The 24277-nt window shown below is 44.2% G+C and overlaps 2 protein-coding genes across 2 annotated transcripts in view; one reads left to right on the top strand and one right to left on the bottom strand.

Annotated features, from left to right (window-relative positions):
* TRRAP (transformation/transcription domain associated protein) overlaps window positions 1-1754 on the bottom strand; it is a 76431-nt gene extending 74677 nt beyond the window's left edge. Inside the window, exons 1-4 of the mRNA XM_066560671.1 lie at window positions 1709-1754; window positions 1444-1518; window positions 770-920; window positions 357-406 (exon numbers count right to left, since the gene is read on the bottom strand). Coding sequence (XP_066416768.1) covers window positions 357-406; window positions 770-869 — 150 coding nt within the window. The 5' untranslated portion in view covers window positions 870-920; window positions 1444-1518; window positions 1709-1754. The remainder of the gene's footprint in view (window positions 1-356; window positions 407-769; window positions 921-1443; window positions 1519-1708) is intronic.
* Window positions 1755-2749: 995 nt separating this feature from the next.
* On the top strand, window positions 2750-13081 carry TMEM130 (transmembrane protein 130). The gene is made up of 8 exons (XM_066560895.1): window positions 2750-2850; window positions 5346-5636; window positions 7346-7514; window positions 7923-8092; window positions 8708-8792; window positions 10414-10616; window positions 11571-11683; window positions 12422-13081. Exons 1-8 carry the CDS (start codon window positions 2778-2780, stop codon window positions 12596-12598), a joined length of 1281 nt encoding a protein of 426 aa, XP_066416992.1. The 5' UTR covers window positions 2750-2777; the 3' UTR covers window positions 12599-13081.
* The last annotated feature ends 11196 nt before the right edge of the window (window positions 13082-24277 follow it).

Raw genomic sequence — 24277 nt, 5'->3', positions numbered from 1 at the left:
GCACAATACTCATTTGAACTAAATAAAAGAAAGCTTTAAATACGGGCATTTCATAGCATTCAAAAAACAGAAGAAAAATTTCTTACTTCACTTTTATTTAAATGCTTAATGAATAAAGATTTGGCAATGAAAGCTCACTAAGTCCAAATGTAATTCTTCAACAACCTGGTTAATTCCTAAATACAAACCTAGAATCAATGACTTGTAACCATATAAATCATTAGTCACAGGATACTACTATGAATATTTTAACTGCATAACATCAGAAATTCAGATAATATACATTAAGCACATGAAAGGCTGCCATTGCAGAAAGTCAGGGGAGTTTTGTTGCTTGGGGTTATCTTTTTATTTACCTCAAAATTCTCACTGACTTCTTGCATCATTTTCAATTTGGTTTCATCAGCTGAAAATGGAAATTTAAGCAGAAAAATTTGAGTGCAAAACTAGGTCATGAAGGAAAACAACAAACTCATTGATCAAAGAAGCAATCAGATCTTATCAGTTTAGCTATCACTGCCCAATTATAATACACACAGTTCTCTCATACAACCACCACACAACTGCACACACATACACACACATCTCACTCACTTTGGCTCATGTAAGTGCTTCTCATCATTTTGCTTCTTCAAAAATCAAAACTCAAACAGATTTCAAAGTGAATTTGACAGATTTCACTGTCTCTTCCACCAACTGTCCAAACAAGTCTGCAACACTTGTGAAACTAATGAAGAGCTGCAATTTACAAGAAAAAAAAGTCTCTTACGTGTATTGACATCTGTAAGAGCAGCCACAAACTGAAGGTATTTTTTCATCAAAGTGGTTTGGTCCACCACCGTAGGCCCTTGTGCTGAAACAAATGCCATCTTGGAGGAGTAAAGATCAGCTTTCAGTACATAAAATCAAAATCAACAAACCTACAAAAGAATACAGAAGTATTTGTTAGTTTACACTACTTGGAAACAGCAGCTATCCCATCACCTACATCCATTCTTCTAACATATTGAAGAGGACGACCTTTTCCAAAAACTACTAACATTTACTTAGGCTTACAAATACAACACCAAGCATGCAGAGCTCTCATTGTGACAGATAAGAGGAGTTATTGAGCTCTTCACAGCACAACCATTCCCGTGTTCTGCGCGGTTTCCTCTCTGCAGCAGCAGGCTCCAGGCTCAGGGATGCTCCCAACACCGCACACCTGTCATCACCTGCCCTCTGCCCCACACCTACAGCTCCCCTCGGACACACCCCTGCGGGACTCGCTGCCAGGGGCGCCTGCAGCTGTCCTGCCGCCACAGGCTGCCTGTCTCGCTCCTAAAGAAGCCTAAAATCACATCTGGCTTGAGAGACCGGCGATCTCCCTCCTCCCCTGGGGTCCCCGTCAGTTTCGCTCCCGGCCAGGTCCGGCCGAGCCAGCCCGGGACCCCGCGCCCTCACCTTCCCCGCCGCAGCGCTGCTCGCCCGGGTCGCTCCCCGCTGCCAGGGCGCCGTCACGCCGAGCCCATCTCCGCCCTGCGAACACGGGCACCGTGAGCGGCCGCAGCGGCGTCTCCCCCGTCCCTCAGCCCTCCCGGTGCCGCGCTCGGCCCCAGGCCTCCGGCGGGGCCCCTCCTGCCCGCAGCGCGCCGCTCCCGCCTCCCCCGTCCCGCTCCACCGCGCCCAGGCCCGGGCCCCACCGGGGCGCCACCGCTCCGCTCCTCACCCCGCGGCTCCCCGGGGCCGCCCGGCCGCGGCCCCCCGGCTCCCTCCTTTGTTGCTCCCGGAGGCCGCCGGCAGCGCATGGGCGCGACGGAAGCGCCCGAGCTCAGTTCCGGCCGCCTCCTCCCGGTGCCGCCTCCCGCGCCTCTCCCCGGGCGGAGACGGGCGCGGCACCGCCCGCTCCCTTCGCTGGCCCCGCGAGCCTCGCACGGCCCTGCCTCGACCCGCCCCGGCTGGGCGCTGCCAGGGGCCGCCGCCTGAGGCCCGCCCCGCCCGTCCCCGCGGCCCCGGAGGCTCCGCTGGCACCGCGGCCGCCGCAAACAGCGGGCGAGGGGTTACCGGGGCAGAGGCGGCCGCGGCCGGTGCCTCCGGCCAGGGCACGGCCCACCCCGCCCCGCCGGTGTCCCGGGGGGAGCGGCGGCACCACCGGAAGCGAAGCGCGCAGAGAAACTGATCTGCCTGCAGAAACAGAACGGCGGCCCGGAGCGAGAAAGGGCTTCGAATGTTGAGTTTAAGAAAATAAAAAGAATACAAGTGAACGAATTAAAACCAAAAGGTACAAAACAAAACAGGAAAAAACAAAATAAAACGACAAAAAAAGAACACTAGAAAACCACATTCCGGCGCTTTTGCTGTCGCTTCTCTCCAGCAGCGCACCCGTTACAGACCGTTCCGAGCGCTGCGGGACCGGTAACAGCAGCCGAAGCGCCCCCGGCAGAGCCATCCCCGCGCCACCGCAGGAATACTTCATTTATATGTGCTTGCCTCAACCAAAGCGCAGTACAAACCCCTTCCCGAACGCTCCGGGATGTCCCCACGCTCTCGGCATATGGGAGGCATTTGTAGTTTTTATTGACTATTTGTTTAAACCGCCGGCGGCTTTGCATCCCGGCGGCGCTGGCGATCCCGCAGGAGCTTCCCCCGGGAGAGGCGGGCTGGGCGCTGCCGCGGGGGAGCGCACCGGGGGCGCGGACACGGGAGCCGCAGCGCCGCGGGGGCAGCGCGGCCCCAGCGCGCCCAGAGCCGCTCCCGCTCCCAGAGCCGGCCCAGAGCCCGTCCCCGCGGCCCCCAGCATGCGGTGGCTGCTCTGCGCGCTGCTGCTGCTGCTGCGGCTGCAGCTCGGCCACGGCCGCTCCCCGGCCGCAGGTAAGGGAGCGCCGCTCTGCGCTGGCATCGCCGCCGGGGAGAGGGCGAGGGGTGCGGGGTGCTGGGGGCGAGGGCTCACACCTCAATATTGAGCTGCATCACGGGTGGGGGTGGTTCCCTGCCCGAGCCTGATAGATGTGACAAGGGATGGAAGCGGCTCTGGGCACGCTCCCTCCATCCCAGACTTTATTCTCAGGCGCTGCGATCTTGGTGCCTGCAGTGGAGGTGGGGCATCCCGGGAAGCCGGGGCTCTGATTTGCACTTCTGACCCAAAAGCTGGACTTCTGCTTCCCCCGCTGACCCCACGCCACAGGTCACAGGGCACCTGGGCAGGTGCTGTCCCTCGCTGTGGCTCTCACAGAGCTCCATTCTGCAGAGAGAGGTCGGAAAGGCAGGAGAAGTCCCTGAATTGGATGGAGTGTTTTGCTGTGCCGGTCACTCCCTGGGTGACCTTGGCGTAGCCACTGAACCTCCAGCTGCTGCAGCTGTTGGGCTGGTATGGCCCTGATTTGTAAAGCACAGTGATAACCTCCAAGAAGTGCTAGATAAGCATGAGGCAGTCGGCTATTTTTTTCCATGAATTCTGCGGAAAATAAGTGGAACATAGCCTGAATCTTCTAGAGACATGAAACATCCCTCTGTCAGATTTAATCAAATCACAAGCATTTCTCTTTTAACTCAGAAAACTGAACTCAGGGCCATTTCTTGTGCTGTGAAATGGGAACAGTGGAGTTCTTTCTCAGGCAGCAGTGTTACAGTTCATTTCTCACAGTTCTTCTGCCTCCAGAATTGTTCAGCACCTGTGATCTGTAAAATAAAATGCAGGCACAAATGCCATCTCTTTCATTTCATCCCAAGCTGATGGGTGCAGAAAAACCAGCACAGGAGTTAGCTAGCCCCAGTGCTCCCCTCACATTAGAGGCCACGAATGAGTGAGAAATGCAGTTTCTAAAGGAGAAATTCAGAGATTCAGGTCCCTGGTAGTAGTCTGGTGGCTGCTGAAAGAGAGGATAAGGAAAGGCACCTGCCCTAGAGCCCCCTAGCTCTGCTGCTCTGCCCAGCACTGCTGATGAGACAGAACCAGGCAGAGCTCTGACAGGGAAGGGAACATGCTCCATGTTGGAGGCAAGCATCCAGACCCTGCTCCCAGCTCTGTCCCAGTTTACAGCTATTTTGCATTTCCCTTTGTTTTGAGGCTTGGGGGTTGATTTTGTTGTTTAACACATGCACATTCTTTATTGCTTCTGCACTGCTATTTTTGGGGGGAAAAGTCTGATGTATTCTTTCCACAAAACTCAACGCTGTCCATTGCAGTAGTTGCAAGATCTGAAGTAAGTAATTTGAGTAAACATGGCAGAGAAGATAATGGTGAGTCATTCAGAGCAGCAGAGCTGGCTCAGTATCACAGGTCCTGCACCTCTCATGCCTTCATGTCTCATAGAATCATAGCACAGTTTGGGTTGGAAGGGACCTTTAAAGGTCATCAAGTTTAACCCCCTGCTATGAGCAGAGACATCTTCAGCTAGATCAGGTAGCTCAGAGCCCAGTCCAATCTGACCTTGAATGTTTATACTGGGCAACCCATGCCAGTGTTTCACCACCCTCAGTGTGAAACATCACCTCCCTCAACCTGCTGGCTGATTTTTATGCAGCCTCATATCTTTCTTGGGTGCACATTGTTGGCTCAAGTCCACATTTTCATCCGCCAGTACCCCCAAGTCCTCCTCTATCCCTTTATCACCCAGCCTGTACTGAATACCAGGGGTTACCCCCATCCAGAGGCAGCACCTTGCACTCAGCCTTGTTCAGCCCCATGAGGTTCCCATGGGCCCACTTTTTCAGCTTGTCCAGGTCCCTCTGGACAGCAACTGATCTGCCACTACAGCATGGTACATCTTTTATTTGCCTTAGGACTTCTGGTCCTTCCTTATAAAAGGAAATTTAAGGTGAACCATAGCACAGAAGATGCTTTTTACTGAGGTTTTTTTTTTTATGTTTACTTATCAGGAAAGTTAGATAAACTTTTCAACAGAGCTGGCAAAGGAATCTAGTGAATGAAATCTCACCTGAGTTTGAAAGTTTACATCTTTAGGACAGAGATTAGAGCTGAGCTTCTTCCAGTAGCTGCAAGTCCAGTGATCATGTTAGATCATTAGTGACAATGAACCTATAGCCAGCACCCAGCACTGGGTGTAAAACCTCATCAAAGCTTTTGTGATGTTCTAGACTGAAGCTGTCTTCTACTATGAACATTTCTAGAACCCAGTCTGAGATATTGTTTACTGTTATTTATTTGAACTCATATACATATGCAACAGTTTCTGTTCCAGATATTTAAACAGTAAAAAATGATGGTGGTAAATTCTTTGCTGGGATAGGTGTCATTGTGAGTTATATAACTAGAGCTGACTAGTTCAAATGTATAAATAAATAAATTAAATTTTAAATGCCATACAAGAAGGTTTGGTTTACTCATTTTCTTCTGCTTTCCACAGAGTTGTATAGCCTGGAAATTACCAACAATGGTCCCATCACAACGGGAGCTCAAGCTACTGTTCAAGCCAGGCTAAGAATGAAGAATGAAAATGCCACATCAAACTGGTATCACTTTAACTGGGTCTATGCTCCTCTGATTCTGATAGAGAAATCTGAGCAGCAGTTTAATTCCATAATTAATGTGACTGGTGAATTCCCTGGCACTTTCCCTGTGTCTGTCTGGGTGACTCACAAAAACTGTTGGTTGTGTCGGCCGATTGCAAGAAACGTCACCGTGCTCCAGATTACAGGTAAAATGGGTAAATGGTTTTACAACCTGTACCTCTCCAGGAGCTCAGTATATATGCCCTTGCAGCATCAGGGAGAAAGCCAGTGTAAATATGGCTTCTGACAACAGATTTGATTTGTAGCCCTGGGCTGAAGGTGGGTTGAGGAGCATGGTGCAATCAGTACCATTACAGCCATGCTCTAGTCTCTCTACACCCAGGAGGAAAGTGTCACCCCGGTTTTTTAAGATTTTTTAAGCTTTCTGATGTTGACATTCTTGTAGTGAACTTTCTCACACACTTTTTGTAAATAATTCACTGTTTTGCATTTTTTTATGGAGGAAGAGAAAGTTGATGGACTGTTAGTCTGTTTAGTGTTATTGGAGAGGTGGCACTGTCACCCTCCAATCTACCGTCACTCTTGGAAAACTATAAATGTTAGAGTTAGAAAATAAACTTCTTTTTTTCTTCACCTTGAGAACAGCAGTGTGAGCTTGTGTTCTTTCGTGTCCTATAGCAACAGGAAAGTGTGGTGCTGCCCATGTTTTCCTACCTCTGTCACTTAGAGAAACTGAACTGGAAATCAGATGCTTCAGCAGCTGCAGTTCACACATCAGCATGGCTCAGAAATGTCCAAACTCCAAGAACAATGCTTCTTCTACTGCCTTCCAGCGTTTCTAGGCCTAAAGTTAGGATGACCATCAGCAGTGCCAATCTGCTGCTTTTCCCTGTTGCATGACACAGCAAATCTTAGCAAATCAGCACAGCAGAGCATTATATTTTCTTTTAAAGCTCTGTCCAAGCGTATTGAAATTGGATCTGAAATCATGGCTGCATTTCTAAATGTTGCTAACTGCAACTTCATTTTTTTGGGAATATTCATAGCTATAAAGTTATAGTAACTATAATATGCTATAAATAACTATTACTATAAATATGCTTTTTTATTTACAAATTAACTACTGGCGTGCTGTGGTTAACCAAATCTCTGATACAGGGATTTACAGCCCCATTCCAACAGTAATTGCAATTATTATTTGTGCATCACCAAAAAGCCTGTTAACCAGATTTAATGAATTGTTAACAGGATAGGAGTCTGTTACTGGTAATCAATAGCCCATTAATTTTATAATGAGGTGGTGTCTCATCATATCTCTTTGTAGGTTAGGGAGGATTTTTTAGATCAGTCCTTGCCACTCATTGTCCAACAAAGAACCTCTCATAGATAAAAACATTCCCCCCTTTCTGTATTCATAATATGTAGCACATCTGTTATTCACAATAGTCAAATCTTAATTTCTGTAGAAATAGCTGAAACTAAGGGGGAAAAGAAGCTATATTAAAAACCCTCACAAAACAAACAAAGACCACCATCCCAGACATGATGAGTTTGTGTACTGGCCTGACTCTGAATCTAGATGCTTGCTATTAATACCAGTTTTTTAAAATATATAGTAAAAGTTTATATTGAGCTCAATCAGTCTAGGATTATTTCTCTTCGTTCTATTGGATGTTTTATCATAACCCATTGTATAACCCTCAATGAATATTTTCATTTCACTGCCTCGTTCACACGCATGACAACACTGAGTAATAGATGTAAAATACACTTAACCACTTGGACTGGGACACAGCAAGACTTACCCAGTACATCTGAAAGAATGTTTTGATACACACACAGAGCATACTGTGGAAGGATGCTGTCATTCTTCTTTCCCCTTTTTATTCTGCAGAATTTATCACAGGGAACCTCACTATAGCCCAGATAGAAGACAGCAGAGTTGCCACACATGGTTCTAGCTCCTCCACAGACACAGTGACCCGGATTTCTTTCTCTCTTCATGACCCAAGTCATTACTTCAAGTCAGCATCATTTGTCTACAACTGGGATTTTGGAGATGGGTAGGTGTGGTTACTTTTTTGCTTTAATGAATATTCAAGGTGGCTCTGATTCAGATGTTCATCTAGAGAAAAATCCCAATAAGATCAGTTAGCTAATAGTCCGCCTGCTATAAATGTTGTTTTCATAACCTACTGACTATTCCTATTCAATTTTGTGATTTCTTTTAGCATTATCTTTAGTTTCTTTAATTAAAAATGCAGAGATTTACTCTGCATCTTGTAGTTCTATAGGAAATACCACAAATATATATCCTTGTTTACATGGACATAAAGTAGAATTAGAATCACAGCCACTAGAACGTTGTCTGCAAAGAAAATATATTAGAACCTGTCCCTTTTTAAACCAGAAATATGCAAGCACTTGGTAAAAGGCAGTTTTGATTCTAAATCTTTTCCTGTTGCACACAGAGTTTACCAGATTACCAAGGAACCCTTTGTCTACTGCAACTGCTCCTCCATGGGGAACCGCACGGTGCACCTGAAGGTCGTGGCTGAATGGGAGCAGATTGGGAGCATCATACACGAAAGAGAAGTGATGCAGAAAACTGGTGATTTTACCACAGCTCTGGAGCTCTTGGGTAATCATGAAACGAGCTGTGTATGTACAGATACAATCTAGTATGCACAGATACAATCTAGCTTTGGCATGGTAACACAACTTCAACATTGTTTCATGTGCAAGGACTGGTCAACATCATTCGGTGAAGTTTCCACTGCAGAACTGACTGCTTGCTCTTCTAGGGCAGAAAAACGGGCGGAAACTGATAAAATCTTCAGTTTCAATTTTACTGTCTTTTGTAAAAGTCTTACATACCATTCAAACAACAAAGTATTTATGGTAACTTATGGTGGATTTGTTTGTTTAATTTACACCAGCTATCCCTAAACAATAGATCAGTTAAATCAAGCAAATCATTGATTTGATCAGCCTCGGGAGTAAAGAAACACAGAACTAAAAATGAAAAGAATTAATAAAGTTGATTATACATATAAAAAGGAAACAGACAAAAAGTCAGGAAACTTACAACATCTCTAGTGTAGGTTTCCTTTAGGGGTGTGAGACAAACAGTATTATTTGTGTCACTGATGAGGCTCCAATCTGCAAGTCTGTGGAAATAAACCTTCACTGGGAAACCAGCGAGACTCCAGTTTACATGTGGAGTGTGACATGCTGGCTTTTCATTTCTTCTCAGATGCTGTTAAAAGTATTGACATAGTGGGCTCCAGAGAAACTCACGTAATGGAAAACTTGAATTTATCTCTTCATATCAATGGCACGTAAGTCGCAAACACAACTTCTTTCCTCCTTAAAATTGTCTCTTTAAGTGTTTTTCCCCAGTGTTTCCTAAAAATAGTCAGTTGAACCCCACAGAACAATTATTAAAAAACAAAACCACCTCCTTCCCCCCAAAAATACTGTTGAATATTGCATTTCCTGACTTGAAATGCCAAGAGCTCTAAGAGCCTGAAAGACCCTGCATCTTTACAGAAGAAAAGAATCCTCTTATGTAAAGCAAATGCTATTTTTTTTAATCTTTGTAAAGGGAATGTTAAAAGACAAGTAGCCAGAGAAATAGTGGGAGGAAAATACATCTGAAAACTTCTTTCTGAACTTTTCTCCTTCACTAATTTCCCTATTATTAAATTGAAATATATTCCAGGTCCTGTTGCATAGCAGCAAAGCTTGACCGGCATAGGGGATTAATGGGTTTGGGGAATGATTCTGGCAAAGTTCAGATTGCCACAAGATGAATAAGACACAGAAGCCTCATGCAGCAAGGATCATAGAAAAATAGGAGAGTTATGAGCACCTCAGTCCTAGCACAAGTTCTCTCAAGTTGCAGCATTAGAGCACATTGGAGTTTTGCAGTGAGCAGCAAACAGAGTCATTTACCAAAGGAATAAACAGTCCCAACAGACAAAGCAGCACAGTTTGCATTCAGAAAGGCATATTGGCAGGAATGGGAACTGGAGATGGCATCCCAGTAAAGATGAACAGCCAAAAACTATGACAGGTAAACCTGAGATCACTAGGAACAGACTTGGTGACCTCCTAGTCACAGGACTGGGGCTGATGCAAGAGGAGTTTAAGATAGAGATGCAGTGACAAAGAGATGGGTTATCAAAAACAAAGCTAGAAAATTAGCTAAACACATAAACCTGATGCTTTCTTTAGCAAAGAATGTAATAATGAGATAAGAAACAAAAAAGTAATAAAATAGGGTAAAGAAAATCTCTGTTTGCCAGAATCAGTCTATAGCGCATAAGGTGAGTTCAAGCAGAATCAGTTGAAACAGGGATCTGGAAAGGTAAAAAAAGGCTTCAGTTAAATGAGAAGCCACATGGCCATGAAGTGCACTAAATTGCTTGAGAGCAAATAAAAACCCTTTTGTTATTGTTAGGGAATGCTGTGATCCTTGAAATTTACTTACATTTTCCAGCTATTAGTCCTTTGTTCAGAGCTCATCTTCTTTCCAGTTTCATGTGCAGGGTGTTTTAATTAAAACAGTCTTGGGTGTGCTTCAGTGGTACAGACAGTGATCTCTGTGTGAGAAGGACAAAGAAAAAGCTACCTTCCCTTGGAAGTGCAGGAAAAAAGATTCCTTTTATCTTTATTGAAGAAGGACTATGGAGTTTTCTACACACAGTGGCCCACTGATGACCCTTGCAGGTATTCAGCTCTCAGCTGAAAGACCTGCCTTTATAGAAGCATCACAAAGAACTTTTCCATTTGGCATATGCTATAAACCAAACAGTGCGGTTGATTATTTCTTTATCTGTATTTAAATTAGCTTCATTAGTTTCAAAATTATTCTGCTATTTTAACCAAGCACTTTGCTGAATTTTTTTTGCAGAGTTTTCACCCTTTTTTTATTTTGCCTTTTTGCTCTTGTTTCAGCCCACCATTGGCATTATGCTGGCTTATAAAATCTGAGTGCATTCCACTTGAAGGTGACAAATGCCATCTGGTGGAGATCAGTGGCTCCTGCTACAACCTCAGCCACACCTTCAGGGACGCGGGGCAGTATTGCCTCAGTGTCAGGGTGGAGAACGGCGTGACAATGCTGCAGACGTACCACGGGATCAAAGTGCGGCCAGCAGGTGAGGGACAGGGAGTCTGAGCAGCACGGAGAGTCCCAAACAGCTTAGGGACAAGCGTGGATTAACCAGCCTGCAGATGAGGTTTCAGGAATGTGGTGTGGATCCCTAAAACAAGAGGAATAAAAAGGGAAATGAGAATTTATAATGCGCCTGCTGTAATTGCTCTGAGCTTCTTGTGTTCTGCTGAACTCTTAGTCCCAAGAGTGTCTTGAAGCTACTAAGTACTCTGGGAAGGCTGTATTACTTAAATGAAATATTTTTCAGTTTAAATAGTCCGGCTTTTGTAGTTAGAGAGAATAACTAGGAAAATGTGTCTGTAACACCATCTTAATTAAACAGTCCCAATTCTTATTGCTTAGTTTAGTTATGGAATTTTGAGGGTAGATTTTTCTAGGCCTCCATTTCATTACAAGTCTCTGTCCCTCCTGCCAGTGACCCCCATGCATGGTCACACATGGCCCTCCTGGGGTCCCTAAACCACCTGGGAGAGGGGATAGGTGGCCAGGTGAAGAGGATGGGGCACAGCCCGGCTGTGACACAGAGTGGTCACACCATGGCACTGTGAGCCAGCTGTGCTCAGACAGGGCAGCTCACTGCAGAAGGCACTGGTGAGCATGCAGGGCTGAATCCTCTGTGGAGGTGAGAGTCCTTCCCATCCTCTCGGAGCCCTCTTGGGGTAGCACAAACACCCTGGGGAGTCAGGGGCTAACATGTAACAGGATGGAGAAGTGCAAAAGAGGGCATAAAGGGACAGATCCTCACAAACCCCTCTCCCACTGTTGAGATTTCAGAAAAATCTGGAGTGATCAGGGCTGAAAAGTTTATTCCTTCTTACACACATTCCTTCTTTTCTCTAAAACTTCTCCTAAAATTTCTTCATCATTTCCTTCTCACTGTTGCCTTTTTCTGGGATATTTTGTCATTTCAGAAATGTGTCCTTGTGCTTTTTCCTAGGAATCCACCCAGCTTTCTTTGTCCTGCTCTGCACTGCTCTGGTTTCAGTGATGCTGGTACTGGTGCTGTACACAACTTTTCGAAGTCACACACAACAAAAAGATCTTGTGGAGGTATTCAGTTACTCTTACTTTGAGCTGGGATAGTAATTAGGCAGCTCTCAGCCATGACAGGTATCTGATATGAAAGGTTCTTTAATCCCCAGACAAACAGAGTGGGAGGGAGAATTTCCTAGGTAATTGTGATCTGTTCCACAAAAAAAAAAAAATCCAAGCAGTGTAGGCAAATGAAGAAACAGCCATGCAGACAACTCTAAACTGCCAGAATAATAATGGGCAGGTTTTTAATATTCCCAAGCAGAGGCTTGCATTGAAGTATTCATTCCAGAGGATCTTCCTCAGAGTAGTTACATGAAAGAAAGCAAGAAGACAGTGCAGGAGGATACAGGACAATAAAAAAGGAGGGGTATGTTACCTAAAGCAGCCCTAAATTGTTACCTACCCCTTGTATGTAGCCTTCATCTCCCCAGCTCCCTGCCATCTCTAATATACTTTCACTTGCTACAAAAGGTGTTTGCAATAAGCATAAGTTCTTAAATCAAAAGCAGCTTTCATGTACTTTGGAAAGTACCTAATACCCTTTACACTGTGCCACAATATAAATGATACACCTCTAGAGACACTGTCTATAAGCCATGTGCACAGCAGGTATAAATCAGAAGTCTATTTGAAGTTAGTGACTGAGTGAAAATGATTGAGGACCAAGTGCCATTTGCAGCCCAATGTGCTCTTGCTGGACTTGAGCCAGTGGGAACTGAACTAAAAATTATCTTTTTGATGTTCCTTTCCCAGGTAGCTGACTTTGACTTTTCTCCACTGTCTGATGAACACCGGTCTAATCATCCCAAGTCAGGCTGTGGCCCAGTATGTTGCAGATCATGTTTTCTTCAACCATCAAAAGAAGCTGCCTGGGAGAGTCATGAACTTCTACATTCACTTTACAAGCCAGTCAAAATGTACACACTGTGAAGAACACAATTGCACTTTGGTTACACTAACTGTCTAACTTTCTCACTTAACCTAAGTCAAAAGCCTGGTGCTGCATGAATGGTTTGGTTTTACCAATGCAATGAGGTTCACCACTTTAAGTCCAGCACTTGAGTACTTCATTTTCTGAACTTAAAAAGAACAAGGAACACAGTAAAAGTAGCTTTGTATTTTTAACATATACGGGTGTGTACATTTACAGCTGTAAATGCAGCATTTTATTCTTATGAAAGATTGTTTTATGTGCAGGTTTGCTAAATCCACTACCTCTTGTAATTTCTCTGCTCCTTCTGTTCTCTGTTCCAAAGAAGAAAATGCCTAAGACAAACATACCTCCTTTCCTATGTACAACAACATTACTGGAAATGGAAGTCACCCAAAATATTGTTGAATGTGTATTTCTTCTATCAAGGAACTGATGTGTCCATGTTGAAAACAGAGGAGGTGTTTCCAATGACTACCTAATTATGTTGTCCTTTTTTCTTCCTGTCTTAAAAGACCCCTTTTTAAGCTAATGGACTTCTGTCAGACTGCAGTGGTAGTGACATACTCACCTGCTAGCAGTATTTTGGTCCTGCATAACCCTCTACATGTCCACCACTTTCTAAAACAGAATACCACTCTAATCTGTATAAGTAGTTTTTGGGGGGTTTTTGGCTATTCATGCTTCTTTTCTACCTCATATTGCTCCCTAATTAGCCATCAAAGGTCCTCTTCCAAAAAAATGCAACAACTAGTAGCTCAAAGCTGTTCAGCAAAACATATTTAATTGAAATTCTTAATGAATGTTCAAGGCTGTATAAACTCCATGCCTGCTGCAGACTATCATCTACTATCAGCTTCCTGCTCAGCCAGGCTTTACCACTGACATTTCAGAGTATCCTGGAGGCTTTTAAACAGCAGTGCCTTTGTGTCCACTTCTTTTTTTAAATGTGACACACCCTCCTCACCTCTGTTTAAAGCATATGGGTATTATGGGCTTAAGGTTTTTCGTAGCATCTCATATGATGAGAAGATAATTGTCTGAATGTGAGGGAATTTACCATGAGGTTTCTGGGGTAGTCATCTCACATGTTCAACTTCTATGCTTCCTCAGAGGAGCCCAGAGCTTCAGTTCTTCTGTGAAAGAAATTACATGACCCTTAATTGACTTGATACATTTAAAATAAAATAGGATCATGTAAGATAACAAATCCTATAAACCCAAGTTTTTGTCAAAAGATCCCTTCCAAAGCAGAACTTCTTTCAGCTTTTCTTCCTGAGAAATGGTATTTCTAAGCAAGCTTGATTGAGAGTGGTGTTCTTTGTATTCTTTCTCAGTGCTCTGGTATCCAACTCTTATCTTCAGCCATATTCAGTTACTGCTAAGAATGTGCCTCTCTTTAGCAAAGAAGCTACTGTGCCTGAAAGCTTCAGATTAATTGTTTATTGCTGAGATCCCAGCCCTCTGAGCCACTGCCAAAGGCAGTGACTTGTTCTGGGATGTCAGTGCAGTTTGTAAATGGCTACATGGTCCTTGGGCAGTGGAAAGAAGAGATTTCTGATATGCAAAGTGCAGCTCGGAGTGACAGAGTCCTGAGACTGCACAGGGGCTTCTGCAACCAGAATTTAGTTTGGGCTTCTTTTATTACATTTGTGAAAGACATGTGGCCCTTGCTGTTGTAACAGACTTAAAGACAACCCATTGACACATTAATGGATGTGTAAAAAGCCCTTTCTTCTCCATATTGTACTGCTAGCAAAGACAATATCTGTGAGAGCAGACTCTATCTGTATCTCTGTTATACATGCATGAAACTGGAATCCTTTGGGTTTGAAACAGGTCATTTGAAAGGAATAAGACTTATGCTTGTCTCCCTTTTGAATTAATACCAAGGTGATCCAAAGGGTGTCGTGGGGACTTAGGCCATGAACTTTTTGCATTTGTGTTCTCCTCCATATGTCCAAGCCAAGATACCACTGATCATGCCAAACCTGGCAAAGTAGGCATCAAACCCCCATCAAAAAAGTGGGACATGGAGTTAGAGATACAGAAGACAGGCCGAAGAAAATCCCAGATTTCCTATTGAGAAAAACAGAGCAAATGTCCTTCAGAAGAACATTGGCTCTTACTCTCTGCCTAGAGTGAAGAAAGGATGGCAAATGAACCAAATTATTCAGGAGGATAGAAAAGATAAAGTGCTGCAAAGTAGAAAGTCAACACTATCAAATACTGGAAGACACTTCTTCAAGAGCAGAAAAGAATAGAGGTTAGAAAGAAAGACATCTCTGGCAAAAAATAAGCAGTGGAGAAAGTAGACTTAAAAGGGTATGTCAAGAAGCAAATTAACCAAGAAAATTTAAACAGCCTTAGCAAATTGAAATATAAGTATGAGAAATATTCACACAAATGTGTTCTTGAATCCAATATGAAACTGCTTCCTGCACAAAAGACTGATCTGTGAGTTTGATAAATGCATCTGAAATTGAAGACAAAAGGTAATTGAGCAGTTCAGGATATAGCATTGAGATTAGTGGGACGTAGCAAGGATCAGAAGGAGGATTCATTTTGTTAACCTTAGAAATCAATGACCTGAAAAAGGAATGTTCAGCACAAGGATCAAACTCACTGACTCAAAACAAGAGTCCAGTGAGTGCAAAGCCAAAGAGCCATTAAATTCAGGTGATAAGCAAGAGTGTGGGCAGATAAAAAATGTATGCAATGAGAACTTTTTACAAGGAAATGCATTTAAGCACAGAAAGGTTCTGGAAATGCACAGTAGAAAAACATACAGCAAAAGAACTTCTGTTACTCTGTAATTTGTCGTGTAAACAATGGTGTTGGTTTGTGCAGTAATTGTGAGGACAAATCAGCCTTTTATCTTAAAAGCAGAGCATAAGGCTCCACAGCTGAATAGGTCAAGGCTGAATTTTGTCTTTCCTCTCTGGAAAGGAGATTACACAGCCCAAGCTGTGTCCACAGTTTGAAGACACGAGGCCTCTATAGTGTTTGCTGGGTGCTGTAGGAACAGAAGTTTTCTCAGCAAAAGGAAGGTGAAGAACTTCATATTTAAATGCTCAGCTTTATTATTAGATAATCAGCCAACACTTCACCTTGATTTTTGTGCCAGTTTCCATGGAAACTGAAATGCCATCCTGCAGCTGTCACAAAATTGCTCAGATCCTGCAGATCTCAGTTTTGACAACACACCGTGCACTACAAATGTGGATTTTTAAATTGCAGCCACAAAAGTGGGGAACACAGAAGTTTCAGAAACTTCTTTCAGAGCTGGGTATACTCATCACCAGCATGTGTAATTCCTACAGCAGCGTGCACAAGGAGAGTAGTCACAGCAGATCATGGAATCATGAAATCATAGAATGGCCTGGGTTGGAAGGGACCTTAAAGATCATTTTATTCCACACCCCTGCCATGGTTGCACTAGACCAGGTTGCCACAAGTCCCATCCAACCTGGCCTTGAGCATTTCCAGGGATGGGGCATCCACAACTCTGGGCCTGTGTCAGGGCCTCAACATCCTCACAGTAAACAGTGGTGTCTAAATTAAACCTCCTCTCTGTCAGTTTGAAGCCATTCTGCCTTGTCCTGTCACTACACGTTCTTGTAAAAAGTCTCTCCACTGTTCTTGTCATCTCCCTTCAGGTAGGGGAATCAGGTCAGCCCAAAGCCTTCCCTTTTCCAGGCTGAACAATCCCAGTTCTCTCAGCCTTCCCTCACAGCAGGGTTGCTCCATTCCTCTGATCACCGCGGTGATCTCCTCTGGACTCATCCAACAGCTCCAGGTCCTTCCTGTGCTGTGCTGGGGGCAGCTCTGTGCTGGGGTCTCACCTGAGGGGTGCAGAACACCCTGCCTCTGTCTGGTGTTTCATAAAATACTGCAGTTGTACAACTGTCCCAGCTACAGGAACAAACCGTACTAGAGCACTAGAGAAAAGACCAGCCCAGCCAAATAATTTTCTAATGCATTTACTCACAGCAGTCTTGGGAGGCAGAGAAGTGATATTATCACAGCTCACAGGAGGCAGAAGGGAGCCGTGCAGAGATATGGAGCTTGCTCGAGCACAGGCAGCTCCAAATACCTGCATAAAATTCGAGATTAAAAAGATTACAGCCATCTACCAAATCCTTGTCCTTCTGTTGGAAATTATATAACTTTTCTAATTTTTAATTAATGACTTTAATTAATTTAAAATAATTGGTTTTATTTAATCATAACCAGTGTATTAATTATAAGCAATGTGTTAAATCACTTTTAGCCAGAACTTAGCATGAGCAGGTATTGGGGGAATACAGCTTGGGAAAATTACAGAAACTTAAAGTTTTGGTAAGCTAACTTTGATATGCTTCAATGAGCAAGGCCTGGGAGAGAGTGACATATTGCTGAAATTGGATACAAGAAGGGAAGAATTTATGGACTACAAAGATGTTTTTAAGAACCAGAAGGTAAAGAAGAAGATAAGAAAGACTCAGTATATTTGTGTTGGAAAATCCCTGCTGGAGGAAAAAAGAAGCTAAAAAAACTAAAAATATGAATTAGCGGGAACAGTGAGAAATCTATAACCAAGAGAGAACAGAATGCTAATTAAAGAACTAATTATGTGATTTGGAATCAGTGAACATTAATCTCTTTATTTGCTAAAAATATACAAACAGGTGAAGAAGTTTTGTATCAGCATCTTGTGCAGAGGCCAGAAAATTTTGTCGGCCGCACACACACCCCCCTCTTGAGCAAAAACAAAGCAACACCTTCCTCGCTGGCACTAAAAGGTGTCAGAGGGTTTATCTACCCCGGAGGGTTTAAAAAGGCGCTGTTAGAGTTTATTTCCCCGGCGGGCTCGGGGGTTTGGGCGGCCCACGGTGTGAGGGCGGCTCCGGGCCCAGGCCGGGCCCCGCGGCGCATGCGCCGACCGGCAGGGGGCGCCCGCCGCGCGGGGATCGCCCTCGGCCGCCTCAGCGTCATGGCCGCCACACGGGACAGGACAGGGACACAGGACAAGGGACGGGCTGAGGGGCGGCCGCCGTCCTGAAAAATAGCGGCGACCCGTGCAGCCCTGAGACCACACTCGGGGTCATCACCGCCCCGAAGGCCGAGGTCACCACTGTGCCAAAATGCTGTCCTGTCCAGCCCCTCACTAAATGGATGGATTGGATGGATGGACTGAGCATGCTATGCGCTCCTCAGAAAGAATTTTCTCTACTTCGCTCAGTGCACTTGAGTGCCCCGTCCCACCATCCCTCAGTGGGACACGCTGTGTGATTAGGAACTGAGGGACAAGGTCCATCCTGTGAGCAGCAGCAGCGTCACTCCCCATGAATTATAGAATCACCGATGTTGGAAACAAGATCATCAAGTCCAACCACTCCCCCAGCACTTTCAAGGGCACCGATGAAGCACATCCCCGGGTGCCACATCCATACATCCTTTAAAGCCCTCCAGGGATGGGGACTCCACTGCCTTCCTGTTCCAGTGCTTGATAACCTTTTGGTGAAGAAATTATTCCTAATATCCAATTAAAACTTTTTTTGGTGCAACTTGAGGCCATTCCTCTTGTCCCATCATTTTTCATTTGGTGAAGTAGTGATGTTAGGGGCATTTCAATCTACAATGACCTAAATTAAGGACAACAATGAAAGCAGCCCACAGAATAAAACACAGCTGAGTGTAAACATTTATAGAAATCACCTGAGGGTGCCCATGACTTCAGTGGAAGGTCTCAGAAACAGGGAAACAGAAGGAGGAACAAACAGGCACGTTCTGGTTTAATAACTATGTAAGATTGGTCCTTTGTGGTAATATAAATTAGGACTTTGTCATTTAAGGAATCTTTTCAGGCATAATTAAGATACAAAATGAGAATAGACCACAGCAATAAAAGTTCTCTTATCTGATCAAAAGCACGCACTTAATAGCAAAAAAAATGAATATTATGCCATAGGTTTTTAATGTCTTTTCAGTCGCCTGTCCTTAATCTATTCTTCTTTCATTATATGCAAAGCACTTACAATATTTTTAATAAAATCAAAAAGGAAAAATAATCTAAAAATCCAAATGCACTTGCTAATTAAATAGCAATGCCCTTACTTCCATTCAGGCAATCTCGATAAATTACAGTCTTCCCATACTAATTAACTTCAAGTTTAATGGATTTCTCTCACCACCGCAAGCTATGTAACAAAACACAACATGCTCAACTTTACAAAAACAAGTCAATATTGAAACTGGTCGCTTGATTCTGCTCCAGCAGAGCACTCAAGCACGTGTGTCAGTGCAAACACAGGAGGGGCAGCTCCCTGTGGTGGTGGAAAGTGCCCGATGGAAAGGTGAGCAGCACAAGAGCAGGTGCTCAGGACTGTGCTGTACATGTGCAATGAGCTCCTGCGCCTGCAGAACTCATGTCTAACGCCAAAAAGCACTTTTTAGCCACTATCAGGTTTTTCCCACCCTCAGTGAACTCACTTGCAATGAATCCAGGGTATTTTCATGGGTCATAGGGGACTGGTTTATGACAGACAGCATGGCCTGTTCTCTGCCATCCCAGACAAGTGTCCCATGCAGGAACTGCAGCCACAAACAGGGATTGAGCTGCACTTCTGAACTGAACCCCATCAACACAGAAACACAGGCTCTCTATGCTCTCTATTTGCATGTTAGACTGGTTTTTTTGTATTTAGTCAGACCATTAAAATAAGATATTTCTGTTACTAAATTATCTGCTTATTGGGGAGTTCCTAAAGGTTACCAGAAAGTAAGTTTGAGTTAAAACATTGTGAAAATGTGACAGCAGTCACCCAAGATGGTATCAGAAAATGAATGCCAGACCCCGATCCTGGGGAAGGGAGATGGGTCAGTGTAGTCTCCCTGAGCCACCAGGGAAACACTTAGAGGGAAACAGCTCGAATTTTGAATCTGAAATTATTCCAGGCAGCTCTACTTGTGGAATTTTGAGTGATTTTTTTCCCTTTTAATGGCAGTAGGATATCAGTGCTCTACCCTGTCAAACAACTGCAAGATTCCACTTATGGATAAAATTATTCATACTTGGTAAATGAGTGTTTCATATCACAGGTCCACCTCCACAGCAGAAGTGAGGCATCCATTTCCCAGAGATACCTCAGACAGGCCCTGCATTCTGAACAATCCCCAAGACCAATCTAGACCACACAGCTTGGATGGGGAGGGGGGAAAACTTTCACAGCAAGCTGATTTGCAAATAACCATTATTTTATTCAGGCACTGTTATCTTTTCTGTTCTGTTCTTTCCTTCTCTTTGGCTTGTTAATAAGTAGTGGGGAAAACCTGCTTGCAGACAGGAAGACACCATATAATTAAAGGTAAAGTATTCTATTTAATTCTGTAAGAAAAACATCAATTTTCCTAATACACCGTGTGAAATGTGAAAAATCAGGTAAGCAGTGCATACATTTTTTATTAACATGAGGACCCTGAACTATTACTAATGAACTACAGAAAGAAAAGACAGGACTCAGTAGGAAAATACCATCCATTAAATGTCTCCCTGGGGATCAAATGACACTTACAATTGAAAGACATTAACTACCTCCTACATTTCAATTGGTCACCAGCAGGATGCCTATTTGTAGAGATTTGTGCTGCCTGTACTCTGTTAGTGTTAGATGCCACATTAATATTTTCTAACCTTTGCAGTAGATATTGCCCCGTTTTTTCACAAACCAGCAGCCTGATTTTACCTTTTAAAACTGTTGATCCTGTTAAAGAATGAGCATAAGAGCAACTCTGTGAGTGTGCAGGGGTCTGATGAAGCCAATAGACCTGCTGAACATGTTCTGAATGTTTTCTGATACACGTTACCCTTTACAACAAGACTTCCCAGGTTCCTTTTGTAAAAGCATAACTGTCTTTTACTAAATGCCTATCACCAAAGATCAAAGGGCTTTTGAAATATTTCCCCTAAGAAAAGCAAAAAATAAGAACTTCGAAATTCATTTATTTCAAAACTGATTAATCAAAGGCAGCTCTTTGATCAGTAAAGGAAGTCCTTGGTTCCAAAACAATGAGCACTTTAATAGGGAGCGATTGCACCTCGCTGGGTGCGTTGTCCTTGAGGCAGGTGTTGGGCTCTCATGGGTGTCACCACCAGGACAACAAGGCACATCAACTTTTCATTATTGTACCACCTGAAAACTCAACACCTCCTTCCCATGCCTCTGTATCTGTTACCTCCATTTAGCTTCACAGTATGTGGTCATGTTTGCATTAGAGCTCCCTGTGGTTTTATTTACATATGTATATGTCTGTATGTGTGTATAGATACACACATCCAGGCATATACATGTATTCCTGCAATATCTACTGCCATTCAAATGAGAAACGTGCAGTGATTTCTTCCTGCCGTGGATTTTATGTGACTTCTATAAAAAATAAAATAAAAACAAAAGTGTAGTTGCAAATACGAGAGATTAAGCAGCAATGTCAGGGTCTGAGAGGAGAGATTACAGATCCCACATCCGCAGATGTTTGCAGCTGCTGGCAGTCCTGTGATTTAAGGAGCTGTTCTCCCATGTCACTGCAGGACAGGCAAACTTCTGCCACAAATAATCATCAAGAGATGATTAGAGACTCTTAAGAGACTATTTTGGATCAAATGGAGCCTGTTCAATACTTGCCATGCCCATTGCAGAGGTGGTCCCAGTTGGGTGACAGGTGAACTGAAACTGTCCTTGGAGTACAGAACCCTTCAGGACAGAAGGGACAATGAGGACACTCAACAGCCGCACTAAACCAGCAGGAATTCATCCCTTACATGCTGCTCATTAGGAGTTACTACAAGATGATGAATTGTCCATGACTTTGGGGAGGGTCATAGGGGCAATAGGAAAGCAGTGAATATATGTTATTAACATATATATTGTATGATATTGTTATTAACAGCCAACATTCTATTGGTTTTCACACCACAGACAGAACACATTATGTAAAAGTGAAATAATTCCTGGGGACTGACTGTCATGTAAGGTGAAACAACTCCCAAAGAAAGCTTTTAAATTAAAAAAAAAAAGAAAAAAAAAGAAGAAAAAGAAGAAACAAAGTGCTGCAGTATAAGGACATTAAAAAGGGACTTTCTGTCCAGAAAGAGATGTAAGAAGGCATTACATCCTTCAGGGAAATATCAAAGTGAAGCTAAAAGCATTATAAGTATGAGGGAATTCTACAACTTTGGAATTTTCTGGGTAACATCTGTGCTTCTGTAAAACAGTCATACTCTTGAGAGTCAATGAGGAAGACAATGATAATCAAGGCCTGTGTACAACATTTCAGGAAATGTGGGTGGGTGCCATCGTTCACTGGCAGTGACACAGCAATTTAATCACCCTCTGGAAGTGACAAAGCCAATGTGCAGTGAGAGGGGTGTGAACTCACCGCTCATCTGCTCCTCTCCTTTTTCAGGTAGATGCTCCTCCATGCGAGGTGCTGCTGGCACCTGCCCCTGCCCTGGCTCTGCCCCCCTGAGCAGCCCACAGGAGCATTCCCTCGGTCACACTGGGAGTCCCCTGGGAGCAGCTCACACCCACCACATGGCTACTTTGTGCCACCTGTGCTGATGCTGCCTGACCAAAGGTGTCTGTGCTCGGGCAAACCCCTTCTGCCAGCAAGGAGGAAGGGGCAGCAGCCTTGGGCACAGCAGCACTGGGGAACACACCTGAATCTGTAGCATATTCTGTGTGCTCAGCTGAACCTGCAGAGGGCCATCTGCCCAGGGCCCCTGCTGCCCCTTGTGAGTGCAATCAGCTGCTTCACACAGAGGAATTCAGGGCCTTAGCTGATGTGCTCTCAGCTCACACCCTGCTCTACTCACTACTAATTGTTTACAGGAGCTTTGAGTCAACTTTTCTGTTTTCTTCCCTCTCTTGCTAGAATAGCAAATCTACTATCAGTAATTCAAGCAGTAGTGTCTCCTGGATAAAATGAACATACAGATGCCCTCCTGCAAACCCCAGATGAGTGGCCACCTGTTTATTACAGTAACACATTCCAGTGTTTGAGCCAGCAGAGATACTTGAAAGAAAACAGAGCTGAGCAAGCCTGTTAGACTCCATCAATAAATGTACAGCAGGTTTGTCATTTTACAGAACTGCATCTCCTGTTATGTCCCAGACTCTTTGGGAGACTTGAAATACCAAATCCCAGGCTCATATATGAAGGTCTGACTCCCCCGTGGTCAGTTCTTGTTAACATCAGCTAAAAAGCCTAAAAAATATTCAATCCCAAATGTTCAGCTCTTAGAGGATCACAGAGGGTAATTCAGGTTGGAGGGCAGCCCAGGAAATCTCCATGTGGTGCAACCTGCTGCTCAAGGCAGTGCCAGCCTGAGGTCAGACCAGGTGGCTCAGGGCTTTGTCCAGTCAGATTCTGAAAGCTTCCAAGAATGGAAACTTCACAGCCCTGCTAGCAGCCTGCTCTGCTGATTGAGCGTCATCTTGGGAAAACAGTTTTCCTTGCACTCAGTGTGAATCTCTCTTGTACAATTTATGCCTGCTGTCTCTGATCCTTCCACCAATTTCAGTGGAGAGTCTGGCTCTGCCTTTTGGAGACTTTACCATTACAGGGCTTTTTATTCCCACATGAAGAGTTTGTATTGATCCTTCTTGAATTTCGTATGGCTCCTGCTGGCCTTTCAGCCTATCAAGGTCCCTCTGAGTCTGCCCTCAAGCTACAGACAGATAGCACCTGGAAATTGGTGTCACCTGAAAACTTGACAAAAGCATGCTCCACCCCCTCCTCCAGGTCACTGGTAAAGGTCACAAACAGGACAGGTCCCAGGACAGATACCAGAGTACCACACTTGGTATATGCCTATGGGTGTGCCTGGGATCAACATGCTAAGTTATCTGGTTCTTTGAGTTCTCTGTCCATCCAGAGTGTAATGTCCCACACTAGCCAGACTGTCTAGGAGACTGATGAAAGCCTTGCTGAAGTCAAGGTATATGACAGGCAGGCTCCTCAGCCACACACAAATGCTGTTGGTTCATCACTGAAGGCAATCAGGTCAGGCAGGCCTGCTTCCTCAATCTGTGCCGGCTGCTCCTGAGCCCCTTCTCCTCCTTGTGTCCCAGGAATCCCAGTTATGTGATGCACAGACAGTGGAAAATACACATTCCACTGGAAATTCCCATTCAACACTAACCATGGCTTGGCTGGTGCCACAGAGAGCCCTCTCCTAGCTGAGCAGGACCTACCAGCTAATACAGCTCAGCCATAAGGTGTGAGGGAACACTTCCATCAGAGAGTCAGACTTGGAAATAGTTCACAATTAACATGAAAAACTTAGCATACTGTTTAAGGCAATGAGTGCATTTAATCAACTACTTCTAGAAGAGACATACAAAATAATTTTTTGGAAAATCTTTCTACTCTAGAAATTGCTGTTTCTTACACAACAATCCAAATTTTGATGTATATTGTGGCTGTTTCATAGTGCTGTATAATTTTTAAAACAGATGGGGCTTGTTTAGTTCCAAAGCTCTTGAGTACGCTGGTTTTAAATACAAATCTGGAAAATTTCCACCTAATTTGTGCTTCAAATTTTGCCTGATTTCACAGCAGCTGGATACGTCTCCCTAACTCATGTACTCTCTGAACACGGCCTGTACCTGCATATGCACATTGATCTTCAAGACAGA

This window comes from Molothrus aeneus, chromosome 16, assembly GCF_037042795.1.
Source record: "Molothrus aeneus isolate 106 chromosome 16, BPBGC_Maene_1.0, whole genome shotgun sequence".
Classification (NCBI taxonomy): domain Eukaryota; kingdom Metazoa; phylum Chordata; class Aves; order Passeriformes; family Icteridae; genus Molothrus; species Molothrus aeneus.
Note: the sequence above shows the minus strand (reverse complement) of the source record. Positions and strands in the feature narration are given on the sequence as shown.